This window comes from Lepidochelys olivacea, assembly GCF_965140295.1.
Source record: "Lepidochelys olivacea isolate rLepOli2 genome assembly, chromosome: 2".
In the NCBI taxonomy this organism is placed as follows: domain Eukaryota; kingdom Metazoa; phylum Chordata; order Testudines; family Cheloniidae; genus Lepidochelys; species Lepidochelys olivacea.
This window is the reverse complement of record NC_140412.1, coordinates 237,174,502-237,192,500: the sequence shown is the minus strand read 5'-3', so window position 1 is coordinate 237,192,500 and position 17,999 is coordinate 237,174,502. Positions and strand designations below refer to the sequence as shown.

At 43.2% G+C, this 17,999-nt stretch overlaps 1 protein-coding gene across 2 annotated transcripts; it reads left to right on the top strand.

Annotated features, from left to right (window-relative positions):
* The first annotated feature begins 2,758 nt into the window (after window positions 1-2,758).
* On the top strand, window positions 2,759-17,467 carry LOC311515881 (uncharacterized protein). Of its 2 annotated transcripts, XM_084619330.1 has the most exons (5): window positions 2,759-2,878; window positions 3,286-3,856; window positions 8,863-9,401; window positions 10,932-10,998; window positions 15,003-17,467. In XM_084619330.1, the coding sequence occupies exons 2-5, from the start codon at window positions 3,286-3,288 to the stop codon at window positions 16,520-16,522; spliced, it is 2,697 nt and encodes an 898-aa protein (XP_084475456.1). In that variant the 5' UTR covers window positions 2,759-2,878; the 3' UTR covers window positions 16,523-17,467. The 2 variants fall into 2 exon arrangements, with proteins under 2 accessions (XP_084475456.1, XP_084475457.1); XM_084619331.1 differs by lacking the exon at window positions 2,759-2,878 and having other exon boundaries at window positions 3,197-3,856.
* The last annotated feature ends 532 nt before the right edge of the window (window positions 17,468-17,999 follow it).

The window sequence follows — 17,999 nt, the reverse complement described above, 5'->3', positions numbered from 1 at the left end:
TGTCAGGGCTCACCCCATGTGTTAAAAAATATTTACCAGACCTTTGCTCCAGACAGCTCTGGCTGAATTTAAGTCCTAGATATAAACAGTACCTAATGTATCAGGATAAAAAGGATATTAGAGAGACAAAGTTGGTGAGGTGGTAATATGGTAGGCATAGCTACAATGACACTGTATATACAGGATACACAGCAATGCAATGAAAGCTTTTACTACTGTTTTTAAATGAAGCAAGCATTTCTTAACCACAGAGCATCTGTTCTGGCCTGTTTGTTAACCCCATTTTTCTGTAAATATTCAATGCAATTTCACTGGATCTGGAGGAAGTGATTGTTTCATCTTTAGTATGATACTGCTGTGGGTACCCAATACTGCTAAGTAGGTGCAGCAGGAGTCATTTTTGTCACACTCAAACACAAAGCATGATTATTAGGCCACTCAGCTCAATTTGAACCTGCTCAGACTCCTAGAAAGAATAACCATGTCTCCTCTGTCATTCTCAGAGGTTTAACACAAGCCCTAATACTCTATTAATATCTCACAATCTCATCTGCACAGTAGCTCATAGGAACATGATACTTATCCTTCTGAAGATCACAGTACAACCTACAAAATTATGTTGCACAAATAAAAACTTGGGGCCAGATTTTGCACTCATTTATACCAGCATATATCTTGAGTAACTCTAACTTCAGTTACTCAAAACAAATAAAATATATAAATAAAATCAATTTGTTAGTCTCTAAGGTGCCACACGTACTCCTTTTATTCTAACTTCAGTGGAGCTGCTCTAGATCTACATTGGTGTGACCCAAGAGCACAATTTGCCCCAGTCATGTGTGTGCACTATTCCATGGAAGTGGAATTATTTTGGGAACTTACAAATTTCCTGCAACTCACTGCAAGCCATCATTGGAAGTTACTGGAGAGGTGCACAAGTGAGTCTGCGTACTTTGAATTAAGTCTTGCAGTTTTTGTATGCAAACGGCCTAGGGGAGTTAGGGATCATTAAAGGCTGAGAAATCAGCCCTATACTTTGGAGGACCGCGTTCCCTATGCTACCAGATATATAGCAATTGTCAGACCTTATTGTGCTGTGGTTTGTTTTGTTTTTTTAAATCCAGATTAAGTAAGAGCTAGAAAAAGCTGTTGATAAAGGAAACTTATAGGGAGTCGCACGGAATACTTATGTTCAAGATTTTTTTAAAAAAAGAATGGAGAAGAGCATTAACAACAAAGCACAGAGCATATTAAAAACTGTGTGTGTGTGTGTGTGTTGCAAGACAAAAGGAACATATAAAAGATATGTTGCAAATATTCAGAGCCGGGAAATCCTGGTCCAAATGAAACAGCTAGGAGTTTTGCTGTTGATTTCAGTGTACTGTTTTTACACAGATTTTAAGGATGGAAGGGACCATTATAATAATCTAATCTGACCTCTTGCATTAAACCTATGTCTGCTTAAACTACAGCATATCTTCTAGCAAGTCATCCAATTCTGATTTAAAGACTTCAAGTGAGGGGAGACTCCACCACACTGGTAAATTGTTCCAATGGCTAAGTACCCAATTTAAAAATTGGCACCTTGCTTGAATTTTTTTAGCTTCAGCTTCTAGCCATTGGATCTTGTTATGCCTGTCTGTTAAGAAGCCTCTACTATCAGAAATCTGATCACCATGTAGGTACATGACCAATTGTGTGCAAAATTTGGTTTTCTAGAATAATATTATCATTACAGCCTTTTTGTTCTAGAACAGGCCTTTTAACAGGCTGTTAGCCTTCCCTGTGACTCTATTCCTACTGAAGTCACTGGAGTTGAATTCGGCCCATTGTGTGTATGGCATTGTTCTATGGTTTTCCTTCAGCAGGTGCACATAATTTAAATTTGGAACATAAACTTTCAAACACCAAAAAATGGAGAGAAATGTGTGAGTAGAGCTAGCCCTTTCTCCTCTTCTATTTAATTTTTAAAAGACTTATTGAACAGCTGTAAAGTATTGTGTTGGGGGGGTGGGGTGGGAGGGGAGACGGTTGAAGACATTGAGTTAATATATACTGTTTTTTTTTTTCTGGTTATAGGTATGACTTTACCCAATATAGCTCAGTGTACCTTGCTGATAGTCAAATCCAATAACAGAAAGTGCAACTGCACTTGGTAATAAAGTGGACATACCCTTTGAAAGAAAATGTGCTGGTTTTTCTTCTATAAGCACCTGGCAGAGATGAGATTTGTGGGTCTACCCTAATGAGTTATTCATGGAGCACTTGAAAGGTACACTGCTTCTCCCACCTCCTTAAGTGTCTTGCTATGATCAGAAGTATCATGGGGGTAGAGTTTTTTAAACTAGAGACCACCAGGCTTCAACTCTAGCACTACCTCTGGATTAAAGGGAAAACCCCTCTCTTCCCCCTCAGCTTCTAGCTTAGCTAAAGGTCGACTTTACTCTTGAATAAACGTCCCTCGTTTGCTAGCCCCTGAGGTCACGGTCGCAGTCTTCCAGCATTTATCCGCTCCGCGAGCCCTGCCTTTTGCTTTGTCTTAAGTGAAGTGCGGCTGTTTATGCCTGTTGTCTTTACGATAGCGGCGTATGCAAGTCCTCACGGCCTAAAAGCTTTACGCGGTGTAATCTTTGTTATGAGGTACCTTCCCCCGCAGCCCAGGGCGCTGGAGTCGCAAGAGTTAAAGGGAGGTGCTTGGGGAAGGGGATGCTAATGAAGTCTAAGGAATGTTCTACATTAACATTCTTCCAGGCTTGCAGAGGAGGTCAGGCCCCACGACTGGGGAAGGAAACTCCCTCCGCTCCCGGCCTGGCCCTTGCAAGCCGCCCAGCTCCAGAGAGCGTGGCCTTCTCAAGTGCAGCTCCGCGCCGTCTCTTAGGTAAAGCAGCTGGCTACTCCCGGGCCCATGGAACCAGCCAAGCCCCACTTTGGAAGGAGTTTGCCCAGGGTTTGACACAGGCGCGGGGACGCACAGAAAGTCGGAAGGAGTGGGGAAGGAAGCTGCAGCTGGCTGCAGCCGGGTGGTGGGTGGGTGTGTGTGTGCGCGCAGAGACCCCCGGCTCTGGAAGAACCCTTCAGGGTGCCTGTGTGAGCCAACCCATCCAGGAGGTCCCGGGGGCATGTGCACTCTGCAAGTGGGGCGTGCCTGCTGCAAGGCAAAACGCTGCTGGCCACGGAGCCTGGGCGCCGAGTGAGCAGAGTGGGGTACAGGCACTGGGAGCCCCTGCGCGGGGCTGGGGCGGCTGCTCCCCCTGACCGCTCGCTGTCTCGCTCTTTCTCTTGCAGATGCGGCTGGAGATGCTGCGCTGGGCTCGCTGCTGCTGCTGGCTCGGGGTTTGCCTCTCGCTGCTAGCGGGAGGAGGCAGCGGCGCTGGAGGCTGCCGGGGCGCCCTGTGCGGCGATAGAGATCCGCCCCGACAGCAGTGCCTGGGGCCCCGCTGCTCGGGCAGAGCCAGCCGCCCGTCCCGCTCCTTCCCCCACACCGTCCGCGGCAAGCAGGCGCCGAGCGCCCAGCACGCTGCCCCTCTCCCCGCCGTCCCCTCCAGGAGCGCGGCCGCGCTCAGCCCGGAGCTCCCCGCCCCGGCCGCTAGGGAGAGCTGCCCGGGAGGGGACTGCGCCGCCCGGGCCCCCAACGGCACCAGCCGGGACTGCAAGGGCGTTGAATGCAAACTGCCCCTGCGGCTCCGCCACAAGTCGCGGCCGGGCAGCAGGGCTCAGTGCGCCCAGCAGGGAGAGGCCTGCCCGGAGCCCGCCCGGCTGCTCCGAGAGGCGGAGCGAGCCGCCCAGTTCCTCGCGGAAGACTTCGCCTACCCGGCCTCGGAGCTGGGCGTGCAGCTCACCTGCGACCTCAACCCAGGTGGGTGCTGGCTTCAGAGCGAGGCAGGCAGGGTTTGAGCTGGGAGAGCTAGCCCCCACCCCAGGGATGTGTGTACTGTGCGCTGGCCCCTGCTGCCCCCATGCTGAGGAGGCTGGGAGTGCCACCAGTACAGTGACTTGGCCCGGAGAAACCAGTGGCCTGCATAGGGTAGGGCCATGAGCCCAAGTGACTGTCTCCGACACCCAGCGTTTGGCACCCTACCTCTCCGCTAGCCAAGATCCAAGCGTAGCATTTTCTTAAGTGCCCCTCAGGATTGGAGGTGCCAGACATGAGACACCTAGGGCCTGAATTTCAGAGGTGCTGGGTGCCCACAGCCCCACCTGGGGTCCATAGAGAGCTGAAGGTCTCAGCACCTCTGGAATTGAGGCCCAAAGTGTGCTGAGCTGGATGCCCCAAACTCATGGCCACTTTTGAAAATTTGGGCCCAGATTTGTGGCCCTCGTCTTTCCAAGCAGGACAGGAACTATGTCGTCTTCTCCCCTCCCCACACTCAAATGAGGGAAGCAACAAAGGAGCAGAAGAGGAAGCCTGGCAAAATAAGAGATCAATTATTTTTTACAAAGTGTAAACATTTTCTATTTAGCTTCACAATCTGTTATTTCTGATGTCTGTAATTTCTAGCAAAGCCAAAGAAGGTTTGAGTGGGATGAAAATACATCTGCATCCAGAAGGAATGACTTGGTAATCAGGCACAGTTAGTGTTGCCCACCAGAATCCTACGGACATTGACAAACTCACTAATAATAATTGATAACTCATTTACAGAGTGCAAGGATTCCAGAGCACTTTACAGCTATATTATTTAAAACACCATCATGGAAAGTCAGACACTTCTAGGGTGGAATTTGTCAAATTTTTAATGGTGGACAACACCTTAGTATGAAGGTATGCTATGTCCAATTGAAACTGCAGGGAGGGCACAAAGGGTCAAAATTATGTTTCTCAGGATAAAGGCAAAGGGCTTGATTCTTCACTCTCACTGGTATAAAATCAAGAGCAACTCCACTTAAGTAATTTGACTCGCACTGCTGTAAAACCACAGTAAGTGAGAGGAAAATGTGCCCTGGAGGGTTTCTCAGGACCCATTTATACCAGCTAAGTGCATAAACAGTAACGTTTGTTGTGGATTTTTCAGCAAAATCTTCCGGTTCATTGAAACATTCCTGCTAGTAGTTCCACTATCAGTTTCAATTAAATATTGTCAGGTCCAGGATGGCATTTCTGGTCACACCCAGGGAGACAGCCTCCTACCTCAGAATAATAAAGTGATTAGGCTACTCATCGGGGATAGCCAGATTCAAGTTTCTGCTCTTTCTAAGAGCTCCTGGGCTATAGAATTCACTCCCTCAGTCAGATCCTGATGAACTGCCAGGCTTGACTTTTAGGGCAGGGTTATCAACCTTTTTCTTTCTGAGCCCCCCCTCCCCCCCAACGTGCTATAAAAATTCTGTGGCCCACCTGTGCTACAACAACTGTTTTTCAGTTGATTATAAGCCAGGGCCGGTATTAGGAGGTAACAGAGCAATTGGTCAGGATCCCATGCCACAGGGGCCCCCACAAAGCTAAGTTGCTATGGGCTTTGGCTTCAGTCCCGGGCAGTGGGGCTTGGAATTTGGCTTTCTGCCCTGGGCCCCAGTTAGTCTAACGCTGACTCTGCTCTCTGGTTTATGTTGGTGGACACCCTGAAACCTGGTTGTGTCCCCCCAGGGATTCCTGGACCCCTGGCTCAGAACTGCTGTTTTAGGGCACATTTTTGCTGAAGCATTTGTTTGGACTATGAATCATCTTTGGGGAGGTTTGGTCGGTTGGAGTGTTACAGGGTGTGTGTGAGGAGATTATTTGGGCTAACACGGGCAGTTTAAGATGTTTTTAATACCCTTTGGTCCTCTATAATTTTGTTAACCGCTTGAGCATATTGGAAAAACCAGGCCTCCTTCCCTGGACATTGGTGAAGACAGTAGGCTGAGGGATGAAGGGATATGATAGGTTTAATGTGAGGATTATAGTGATGGGTAGATTTTATATGTGCTGTACAAAAAGAGAACAAAAAGATGGTCTCTACCCCACAGAGCTTACAATCTAAGTATAAGTCGAGACAACAGAGACAGATTAGGGAATACAAAGAAACAATGAGACCGTATTGGTCAGCAAGATAGGCTGTGGTCTCAGCATGCTAGCTGCGTAATTGTTCTTAAGAGTTTTGTGTGCACGTAAAGCACCTTGAGACTTGGAAGATTGCTGGAAAAATGATAGATATATGCCTGGTGATGAGGGAATAAAATAATTAAATATAAGAAAGTCTTGTAACCATAAATAAAGTCCAGCCACTGCCTCTTGCAGTGTTGTACACTTGATGTTCCCAGGTAATGTTAACACAATTCCATACTGTACCTGTCCATGTAGAGTAGCGCTCTGCATGGTGATGATAAAGTCCTTCCTGCCCCTCAGTGGTGGTGAACTGATGTCCTGAAGGCTTGATTTCCCCCCTACTTTAACATGCATGGCTATTAATGTTGTTCATGAAACTGACCAGCCTTGTTATATTGAATTAAAGCAGTGCACATATTAATCAATATAGGAATTGGTCCTGCACTCATGCCTTGCATTCAGTGGGACTACTTGTATAAAGTTACTCGTGTGTGAGTGTATTTGGGATCAGGCCCATAGTTTTTGAGTATGGAGTATTGAAAGAAGATATTGATAGGAGAAGTTTTGTATTTTTAATAAATACATAAAACATAGTAGTAAAATTCTACTATTAGACATGAAGGGCTAGAGAGTGTGTGGATTATTGCATTAGAAAATGTTACTTATTTTTTCTATTAATATAAATCAGGGCTGTCAATTAATAGCAGTAAACTCACGCGATTAACTCAAAAATGTAATCACGATTAAAAAAATTAATCACGAGTAATCGTACTTTTAATTGCACTGTTAATATAGTACCAATTGAAATGTATTAAATATTTTTGGATGTTTTTCTACATTTTCAAATATTTCAATTACAGCATAGAATACAAAGTGTACAGTGCTCGCTTTATATTTTTTATTACAAATATTTACACTGTAAAAATAATAAAACAAATAATATTTTTCAATTCACCTCATATAAGTACTGCAGTGCAATCTCTTTATTGTGAAAGTGCAACTTACAGATATAGGGTTTTTTGTTACATAACTGCACTCAAAAACCAAAACAATGTAAAAATGTAGAGCCTAAAAGTCCACTCAGTCCTACTTCTTGTTCAGCCAATCGCTAAGACAAACAAGTTTGTTTACATTTATGGGACATAATGCTACCCGCTTCTTATTTACAATGTCACCTGAAAGGCATTCACACAACACTTTTGTAGCTGGCATTGCAAGGTATTTATGTGCCAGATATGCTAAAAATTCATATGCCCCTTCATGCTTCGGCCACCATTCCAGAGGACCTGCTTACGACATTCATTTAAAAAAAAATGTGTTTAATTAAATTTGTGACTGAACTCCTTGGGGAAGAATTGTATGCCTCCTGCTCTGTTTTACCCACATTCTGCCATATATTTCATGTTATAGCAGCCTTGGATGATGTCCCAGCACATGTTGTTCGTATTAAGAACACTTTCACTGCAGATTTGCCAAATGCTAAGAAGGTACCAATGTGAGATTTCTAAAGATAACTACAGCACTCAAACCAAGGTTTAAGAACCTGAAGTGCCTTCCAAAATCTGAGAGGGACAAGGCATGGTGCATGCTTTCAGAAGTCTTAAAAGAGCAACACTGAGATGCGGAAACTACAGAACAGAACCACCAAAAAAGAAAATCATCCTTCTTCTGGTGGCATCTGACTCAGATGATGAAAATGAATATGTGTTGGTCCACACTGCTTTGGATCATTATCGAGCAGAACCCATCATTGGCATGGATGCATGTCCTCTGGAATGGTGGTTGAAGCATGAAGGGACATATGAATCTTTAGTGCATCTGGCACGTAAATATCTTGCAACTCAACTACTACAACAGTGCCATGCAAACACCTGTTCTCAATTTCAGGTGACATTGTAAACAAGAAGCTGGCAGCATTATCTCCTGCAAATGTAAACAAATTTGTTTGAGCAGTTGACTGAACAAGAAAAGTAGGAGGACTGAATGGATTTGTAGGCTCTAAAGTTTCACATTTTATTTTTGAGTGCAGTTAGTTTTTGTACATAACTCTATATTTGTAAGATCAACTTTCATGATAAAGAGATTGCACTACATAATTTGCATTAGGTGAATTGAAAAATACGATTTCTTTTGGTTTTTACTATGCAAATATTTGTAATCCAAAATAAATATAAAGTGAGCACTGTACACTTTGTATTCTGTGTGGTAATTAAAATCAATATATTTGAAAATGTAGAAAAAATCCAAAAATATTTAAATAAATGATATGTTATTATTGTTTAACAGTGCGATTAATTGCAATTAATTTTTGAATTGCTTGACAGCCCTAATATAAATGTTTTAACTTCAGAGGGTAGTTTAAAAAGAGTCAATTATCATTTGACTATGAAGATAAATCTAAAGAGGTTTTAATTTTTGCTTGTGCACACAAGCTTCAAGGTTCATATATTTAAGGACATAAAAACATAAGAACGGCCATACTGGGTCAGACCAAAGATGGCCCGGTATCCTGTCTTCTGACAGTGGCCAATGCCAGGTGCCCCAGAGGGAATGAACAGAACAGGTGATCATCAAGTGATCCATTCCCTGTCACCCATTCCTAGCTTCTGGTAAACAGAGGCTAGGGACACCATCCCTAAGGACTATTTATAGGAAAGATATATGTGAGAAGGTTATTTCTTACATTTTAGATCTTCAGAGTAGGGGTGATATTTTATTAAATCACATTTAATTAAAAGAAAGGTCTGATGGAATTTTGAGGAGGTAGTTGAGGAGATAATATAATCTGGAACATTTATTTTTTGCTAGGAAAAGTAATAGACTGTTTTGTATTTCAGGAGAAAATGAAGTTCCATCTGAAGATGCACTAATATTACAACTGCAGCTTGCAAAAGGCCAAGAGAAATTTGTTGAAATGTTAAAAAGCCAACAGAAGATAATTGTGGATTTGCAACAAAAACTTGCTGAACAACAGAGCACATTAATTAGCCAGCAACGAGAAATTCTTGAACAACAAAGAAAAATGTATGAGCAAATGGATCTGATAAAAGTCCAGTATGGCATGCTTTTTGACACAGTGAAACAAATGTCATTCCAGAGTTTGCATGAGGATATTCAACATTATTTTGAAGCTCAGCTTCAAGGACTTCAGAACCAGGTCCGAAATCATCTCCAGAAGTCATACTCTGTACATAAAGTGGAAGTTGATGCAAAAGTGATTAATGTTGGGGAGACTTTGCTGGACTGTGACCTTTGTGAAAGTGATGAGTTTTGCAATTTCCAAAAGACACCATCACGGTGTGAAAAATGCACCTTGTGTCCTGCTGGCTTTTTCCAAATGTCTGAATGTTCTGCAAACGCCGATCGGATTTGCCAGGTGAAATATTATTCTGTGTATTTTAATAAGTAGATCAAGCATTTTGTCAGGACGATACCATTCTGAGACTGAGGCTATTCAGAGAGTAAGGAAAGAGATCCTATTCTGTGTATAAGTTTTCTATGCCATGCCAAGTTTAGGATTCTTAGGTTCTCCTGTGTTAATAGTAATGTATTTGCTTTAAGAAATGTATTTAGTAGCAATTCATTGTCTCTAGTGCCAACAGCGAACTAGGTGTTTTGGAGACGGATGAAAACGAGGAACTTGTCCCAGAGAGCTTAAAATTTGAACAGCTGTTGTACAAACATAGGAGGGGACACGAGAACAGTGATAAATATGCTTGGTTTTTGTTAGTTCCACATTTTATATAGGCATCTCTTTTCCAATAACTTACAGTATTGGGTTGTGGTTTATGGGCCTTAGGGAAATGTATTTTAAGGAGGGACTTGGAGAAGAGGGTGGAAACAGCAGGTCGCAGAGGTGGTTCCAGTCATATAAGCAGGCATGAAAAGTCCCAGAGTTGAGAACTGAAGAGAGACATGGGTTGGATTGTTAGACATGCAGCTTGGGCAGAGCTTAAGTGGGTGAGGAGGTCTGTGAAGGGAGACCAGGGCAGAGAGGTAAATAGGAGTCAGGTTACAAAGGGCTTTGAAGGCATGGAGAGAGTTTAAAGATAATGCAGCTGGTGCAGGAAATGAAGGGAGGAAACTGAGAAGTGGCTGGACACACTCAATGCAAGGTACAGAGTAAATGACTGTAGTGGCAGCATTCTGGACATGTTGAAAGGGTGGTGTGATGGATGTCCGGATGGCCAGAGAGAGGGAGGTTGCCATAATCAAGACAAGAAATAATCAGAGCTCAGACAACAGTTTTGGTGGGGGTTGGGAGGAGAGAGAGGGATGGGTGAGTTCTGGAGAAATGACGTGATTCAGTGAGACTATCAATGTGAGGAAAGAGGAGGGAAAGAAGATGGAAAAATGACACTGTTTGAGGACCTGAGGGATGGGAAGATGTTGGAAATTCAGACTGACTGAGATTGGGGAATAGCATAGAGGAGAGGGAGGCTAGTGGGGGAAGATGGAGCAAAGTGTGTCAGAAGTTGGAGGCTGACGGCTCAGAGAACACAGAAGGAATGTGAGACGGAGCAGGGAATTGGGGGAGAGGAGGATACGATCAGAGAGAATTTGGAAAGTGCCAGGTCAGAGAGGGAAAGCAGTTCTGAGTAAAGATCAGGTCAGGAGAGTGATTGTGGATCAGTGGAAGCCAACTGATTAATGCTAATACAGTTACATAAAAATGACTGACACACATGTCAGCATCCTCAGAAGTTTATTTTACAAAATTATTAAAACCAGTACAGTTAAGTGGCTGTCAATTTACAAACCTGACGTGATTTAACTGGATGCTTTATATAATTGAACTATAAAATGTTTTTCATTTGGCCTTCCAAGTAAGTGTTTTCCTGTTTTAAAGCTTTCATATTAGCCATTTCATTAAAAGTGAAATTAATAAGATTCTTGTGATTTGTAGGACAGAGATGAATGCTTTGAATCTCCCAACATTTGTGGTGAGAGAATAAAATGCCTGAATACTCCAGGTAAGTTCCTACCTTTCTGTGGCTAAACACATCTTCAGTGAAAGAACAAAAAGGCAATGAAGAGCACTGTCCTGCTAGGTGCTTGGCCCTGAAGTGCTTAGGATGCTGGAATCAATGAAAATCAAAGGCACCTGGCACAGAGAGGTAGGCTGTAAGAATGAAAACTAATCTTAGGAGGCGAATGGGCTGCTTCAGGCATAACACTCTTCACAGCCTCTGGTGCTGTCCTTACTTCTGTTTGGCTTTTTAATTGCCATACTGCCTTTGGGCCTGACGCTCCTCTCACTTCCACTGGTGTAAATTAGGAGTAACAACATTAGAATCAATGGCATTACCCCTGGTGGCCAACTGCCCTGGAAGGATAGTCGAGTCATTTATCTCTTGCAGTTGCTTCTTTTCTTTTTTTTTTAAACTAATATATATACTTATATAGCTTTCCCCCCTTGCAGTATCTGAAGCGCCTTGTAGCAATAGTATTGTCTAGTATTGAGACGTGAAGCCCCAGTTTTCACCTCCAGTTTCTTTGGTGCCTTCGATAATGCCATCCTAAGTGACTCCAAACCACAAGTTCTGTTAACCTTCTCCACCCCAGCTTTGGCCTGACACCCACCTTAGGTGGCCCCTTCCCAATCAACGTGGCAGTCCGGCCCACAAGTATGAAGTCAACAGACGCAGTGAGCATGCTAAATCAACAAGGACTGTTCTTTTTTGCCTGTCAGTTAGCCAGGCAAGAATTGAAAGGAACTACATGGCCAGCATTCACTGGTTATGAACTCTGCGATTGGACTGTCAGTCAAGGAGATGAGAAGAGTCCTTCAGGTTAAAGACTGTCCTTTCTCTGTCACTCCCACTGCCTTCACCCAAACCCCATAGCAATGGGGGCAAAAGGAAGGGAACACTGCAATGTAATGATGGCCCATGCAAAGGTGAAGGGGGTCAACAATCTCCATCCTCTGTAAATCACCCCATTTCATCTACGGGGGAGGGAGAGTTCCCTTCTCCCAATAACTTAATTGTTTTAATTGTTAAGGAAGATTGCTATTTTCAGGACCTGTTGCCTGTTTGTTTAAGCCAATCCCTTAGCTTACACAAGCCCAATGTACTTCTTCATAGGGACATGGAAATCAGATTCTGCTTTGGGAAGGAAAAGTAGAGAGGAATTAGGTCTGACACATGAGGTCGAGAGCTGAATGTAGAGCCTCCATGGAACTACACACAGCCGTGGTTCCAGCTTCCCCAACTCCTGTGGACTGCACAGCTTTGGTCTGAGGGGAAAAAGAGAGCAAGTCAGGATAGAGTTGCATGAAACGAGGAGCCTTCTATTCTCCATTGCTCTGACCCACTCTCTGAGGAGCTCTGCTAGAGACTGGATTGTAAAAAGGTGGCTGCTGCTGAGTGGGGGTGTGCTTCCTGCAGCGAGCAGCCCTGATCACTCAGTAGATCAGTCTGCGCTATGTGTCTATGCGCCTAGAGGACTTGCATGGCCTGATGCTGTAGAGATTTCCTACAGAGCAAAATATAAAGAGCTCCCTGGAATTAATGCTTATTCTTTAATTCAGGAAATATCTCAAAAGAGGTGTGTATGCATGTGATGGGGCGGGGGGAGCTCAAAGAAGAATCAGAGGTAGATTAGCTTGATACAGATCCAGCCTTGATCTAAGGGTTAGTCATGCAGTGTGCAGATTTGAAGGCTCATCAGTGAACTGAGAAGAACAGTAGACATCCTTCCTCACCCTGCCCACAAAAAAACTGTGTAAAGCTAGAGTCTAAAAACTTGCTTAAATATATATTAAAATATTTTTTAAGAAGCAAACTACATTTCAGAAAAAAATCCTTTTCTACAATATAAACCAGTTTTAGAAGGGATGAATGTACAGTAACTCCTCACTTAAAGTCGTCCTGGTTAACGTTGTTATGTTGCTGATCTATTAGAGAACATGCTCGATTCAAGTTGGGCAGTGCTCCTTTAGAACGTTGTTTGACAGCAGCCTGCTTTGTCCATTGCTTGCAGAAAGAACAGCCCGTTGGAGCTAGCTGATGGGGGGCTTGGAACCAGGGTGGACCGGCAGCCCCCCTATCAGCTCCCCTCTCCCCTAAGTTCCCTGTGCATAGCTGCCCAGCAGGCTATCAGTTGCCGGCAGTTCAGCTGTCCCTCCCCCCACTGCCACGTGCTGCTTCTGCCCTCTGCCTTGCAGCTGCTCCCCGGAGACGACTCCTTGCTGTGCAGGGGGGTGGGGAGGAAGAGGGGTGCTAATGTCAGGGAGTCCCCCTCTCCCCGCTCCTGTACCTCATCTCCACAGAGCAGGGAGGGACATGACAGTGCTCAGTACGGAGAGAGCTTGCTGGCAGCAGCTGCTGTCTCAGCTTGCCGATCTACTTAAAAAGGCAGTGTACTTAGAGTGGGGTCACCGTACTTAAAGGGGCAATGCACATCTCTCTCTCTCTCATACACGGTGTGTGTCTCTGTCTCTCTCTGCCATGCTGTCTCCCCTCCCTCCATTCATATTGCCTTGTAGAGTGTGTGGCTACATTAACAACAATGTATTAACCCTTGAGGGCTCAGCTGAGTGCTTGTTCATCATTTAGCAGTAAGGCATTCCCTGGGAAATATCCCACCCTCTTCCACCCTCTAACTTCACCTCCTCAACCAAGCTTCACAATCATCACTGCTGTGTACAGTATTACATTGTTTGTTTAAAACTTATAGTGTGTGTGTGTATATGTGTATATATATATATGAGAGGTCTTTCGTCTTGCGAAAAAAATTTCCCTGGAACCTCCCCCCCCCCCACTAATTCTTATGGGGAAATTGGATTCACTCAACATCGTTTCGCTAAAAGTAGCATTTTTCGGGAACATAACTACAACATTAAGCAAGGAGTTACTGTATTCAATAGCAATACATTTTATTATTTTAAATGTTAAGTTAGAGTATTAGTATGAAATTTAAAAGGTTGAAATTTTTCATTTGAACAACTTTGTTTCCAGTGAAAAATGGATGTTTTTCAAAATGAAAAGTTTTCATGGGAATTTTTTAATTATACAAAACCCTAAAATGTTTGGTTTTCTAAAATCAAAAAATGGAGGGTTTTTTGTTTTGTTTTTCATTGAAAAAACAAAGTTTCTGTGGGGATTTTTTTTTTTTTTTTAAGTTTTTCATTTGAATTTTTTTGTGGAAATTAGTTACCACTTCCCAACCAGCTCTCATAAGTACATACTGCCTTGCTCCACAGGAGATGTTACTTGTTCTCATAATCATGCAGTTATACAGCCCTACATTTCAGTGTTACTGAAAGGATAGAGAGCATATTAACAATTAGTCATTTTGGCACAAATATGTGTAGCTCCTTTATTTAGGGTGCTTCAAGTTTTTCCAAATGTAGACACCGGTGGCCTGATTTTCAAAGATGCTGGTCCCCCACAACTCCAGCTGAAGTCAATAGCAGCTGTGTGTGCTCAGTGCATCTGAAAATCAGGCCATAGCTCTCTAATGCTGGGCATCCAAAGGTAGAGGCCACTTTTCCATATTTGTCCTTCAGGATCATATTCTGTGAGCTACTTATTTGCCAGGTGAATAGGTGCACCCATGCAAAGTGGGCTTAAATTGGTCAGAGACACCTGGTGGAGAACTCTCTTTGTGCACGGAAACTCTCCACTTGTTAAAAGGGGCACTGTCACTTCTTGTATCAGCCAACCCCACAAACCTCTGCCTAAGGGGAAGGAGGGGCACATGTGGGGAAGGGATGTGGTGGAGCATCCCCTGTGCCTCATCCTCTACTGGTGTGCTGCATAAGAGCAGCCCTAACATGCGCTGGGGTCTGGGATCCCTTTCCCACTCTGTTTGGGTGCAGCGTGAATGCGGTGAGGTATCAAGGCTGTAGTATTTAACCCATTCTTGGAATAAAGGGTGCTCTGACGATATTGAATAACCTACTTTTGCTTTGTTAGTGTCAAATGGCTCAGAAGGTGTGCCTGTGACTAAAACTGCCTACTTCTACAAACAGGTGGCTTCCGATGCCTTGGAATTGCTGAAAAAGATGCAGCCTTGGGACTGTGTGGAGAGGAATATTTCTTTAATAAAGAAATGCAGGAATGCCAGGCTTGTTTACAGTGTGAAGACGGAATAGTAGCTTTCCCTTGCTCCCCAGTCACTGACACTGTTTGTTCAGCAGACAGTGAGAACAAGCTTTCTGAATCATGGGCTGCAAACATTATTTTACCCTCAGCAAAGTCTGGCACAGCTCAGGTCTACCCTGGTTTAAACTTGAAGATAAAGGGAAAGCTTCACTGTGAAGTCGTATCTGTTGAAGATAACAGCCTGGTATTCAGGCAACATGGTTTGATGTGGACTGACCTCAATTTTGCTGTAAAGCACAACTGCAGAAACTTTCTCCAGCTGTCCTTGAAATTAAATGACACTGAGGAAGGCTGCGAACTGAGTGGTGTTCGTATCGAACAACCAGAAGGAAAATATTTTCAGAGCACCAGTTTAAGCAGCGCGGCGGAGGTGGAACCAAGTCAAAGTCTCTCTCTGTTTCTGAAGAGTCCAAATCAATTCTGCAACCAAAGTAAAGACTTAAATATTTATGACCTTAATGCTCCACTCAGTTTGTTTTGGTTGTCCCATGATACAGGTGCGGTGGCTATGAGTGCACAGATGTCAACTGCAATGCACTACCAAACTAACTATCGACCTACTTTTAAAGTTATTTCTGTTTCTGACCCTTACATGTTAAGTTTATCTCACGATGGCAGAGCTATAAAGTTCACTGAAACGGGTGTCATAAAATTTGTTTTTCACCAAGCACTCTATTCCATGGGCCATACATGTGTTCGTGAAGGCTTTTCCTTGGTCTCTTATATCAATAGGAATGGTACTAACCGAGAATTAATGAACATGTATAAATCTGGTGTAAATTACAGAGACACATCAATATCTGCTTCTGGGGCCACAAAAGTCAACAGTGGGGATCTTCTTAGCTTTGAGATCCTTTCTCCAGCTCAATGTAATGTTCGATATTTTGGAGACAGCTCTGGAATTAGTATGCTTAGCCTCATCTGGATCCCATCTGCAGTTTCCACTGCCATCTCAGCCACAGTCTCTGTTACACGACTGCCTACAGGAGCTGTCAGAAACAAATTACTGGATTTCACCCAGGTCTCAGCCAGTGAGAAACAGATACAGCTTGTTTCTTCTGGAGAACTTGCTCAGAAGTACTTCAGATTTGCTGAAAGGGGAGTTGCCAGCATTGCTTTTAATTTAAAGCTGATCCACTCATGTAATGTACTCAAAGTGACTCTAAATCATCTGATCAGTGATCAGGTGCAACCCACAGCAGTTGGCCAGCAAATTGGAGGTCAGATGCCTGAGGGAAGTATATGGACTAGTGTGTCCCTCCGCTCTTCTTTCGAGGTGCATAATGGCACATTAATATCCATTTCTCTTGACTGTGTGCGTGGAAGAATCAATCAGATTGCTCATGAACATAGCACCAGCATATCTATTTTATGGATTTCATCTTAATTACTTTGGATTGAAGTAAGCCTGAATGGACAGTTGCAATGGGTTTTGAATTTTGTCATACTACATATGTTCAGTACCCTAGATTATGTGAACATGTACAGAACATCACATTAAAATATTCTTACCACGAGGAATATTTTAAAAATAATCTTTGGTTGGATTATCATCTAAAGAAAAGTAATGTTTCTGATTTTCCAAAGGGATTGCTTTGTTAACATCTCGGATCATAGAGTTGGGAGTCCAGCTCAGGCTCTACTTCTTACATTCTCTTGAACTCAGATTTTGCAGGACCTACAATAATATGAGGGGAAGGTAAACAGAATAAATGCTATTTTTTAAAAAAGTATTGAAATTGGCAACAGCAAAGACACCCAAACAATGTAGGCCTGCTTTCAAATGCCATTATCCCTTACTACATATACTGGGTAATGCCAGGACTACATGCGCTTGCCTTAGGTAAGACACACTCATCTTGTCAGGCTCTGACATAGCGGTGCTCCCTGTATATAGGCAGGGAGAAAGTGTGCTTCAGAGTAAAGACAAAAGGGTAACAGCTCAGCATTCATGCTTAGAATGTAAGAAAGAGGGTTGTTCAACAAATATAATGTAATTGTCACCCTGCTCCCCAATCCACCCCCCAAAAAGAATTGTAAGGTAAATGACAATTTTAGTGTTATTTATAATGGGGGAAATTATGGTTTTAAGTGGTTTTTTTGGGGGGGAAGGGGTGTTTCCTTCCACTTTTTCTTTCTCTCTCCTTTTTTTTTTTTTAAAAAAAAGCTTTTTTCACCAAAAAAAGGTGTGTGGAGGGAACAAAAAAGTGAGAGGAAGCAGGGGAAACACCTCCCGCAAAAAAACTTCTTAAAACCCCCAGATCAACAACAACAAAAATCTCAGAAGAAACAAAATGAAACTTTCTGAAATGTTTGTACCACAATGATTTGTTGAGAGAATGATTTTAAAAAAAAATTGGCTTAAAAAAACCATTTTAATCAAAAATGCATCTTTTTGGTGAAAATGTTCAGTCAGCTCTAATAAGAAAATGTAATTAACATCATTGACTTTTGTTTGCTCTTTTTCTAGGCCTTCCATCAAACTTTTTTCCTTCTGGTCTTCTTTCCTACTATATCAACACTCTTTCATTTTCTCCACTCTTCTTTCGCTCCTTCTTGCCTCTTTCTCATTTCCTTTATTAGGACCAAATTCTGGCTCATGTGGGAAAAGTGGCATAGATAATCCACATGGGATGATGGGAAAATTGGCATTAATAATGCACCTGGAGGCTACCTCAGTCTAGTCTAATATGCAGGTACCTGGGGCATTCTTCCCCTGTTCAGACCGCTAACTGTGTGTGTGTGATGCTATGCTATGCATGAGATAAACACTTATGCACACACCTGAGCTAAGCTTATATATGTAGACCCACGTTCTTCCTTATGGCTTCACTATGTCTGGGATATCAGTAGGGCCCTACCAA

Coding starts and splice junctions, on each gene's coding strand:
- LOC311515881 (XM_084619330.1), top strand. CDS start 3,286: ATGCGGCTGGAGATGCTGCGCTGGGCTCGCTGCTGCTGCTGGCTCGGG. Junction 3,857..8,862: donor CACCTGCGACCTCAACCCAG/GTGGGTGCTGGC, acceptor TTTGTATTTCAG/GAGAAAATGAAGTTCCATCT. Junction 9,402..10,931: donor ACGCCGATCGGATTTGCCAG/GTGAAATATTAT, acceptor TGTGATTTGTAG/GACAGAGATGAATGCTTTGA.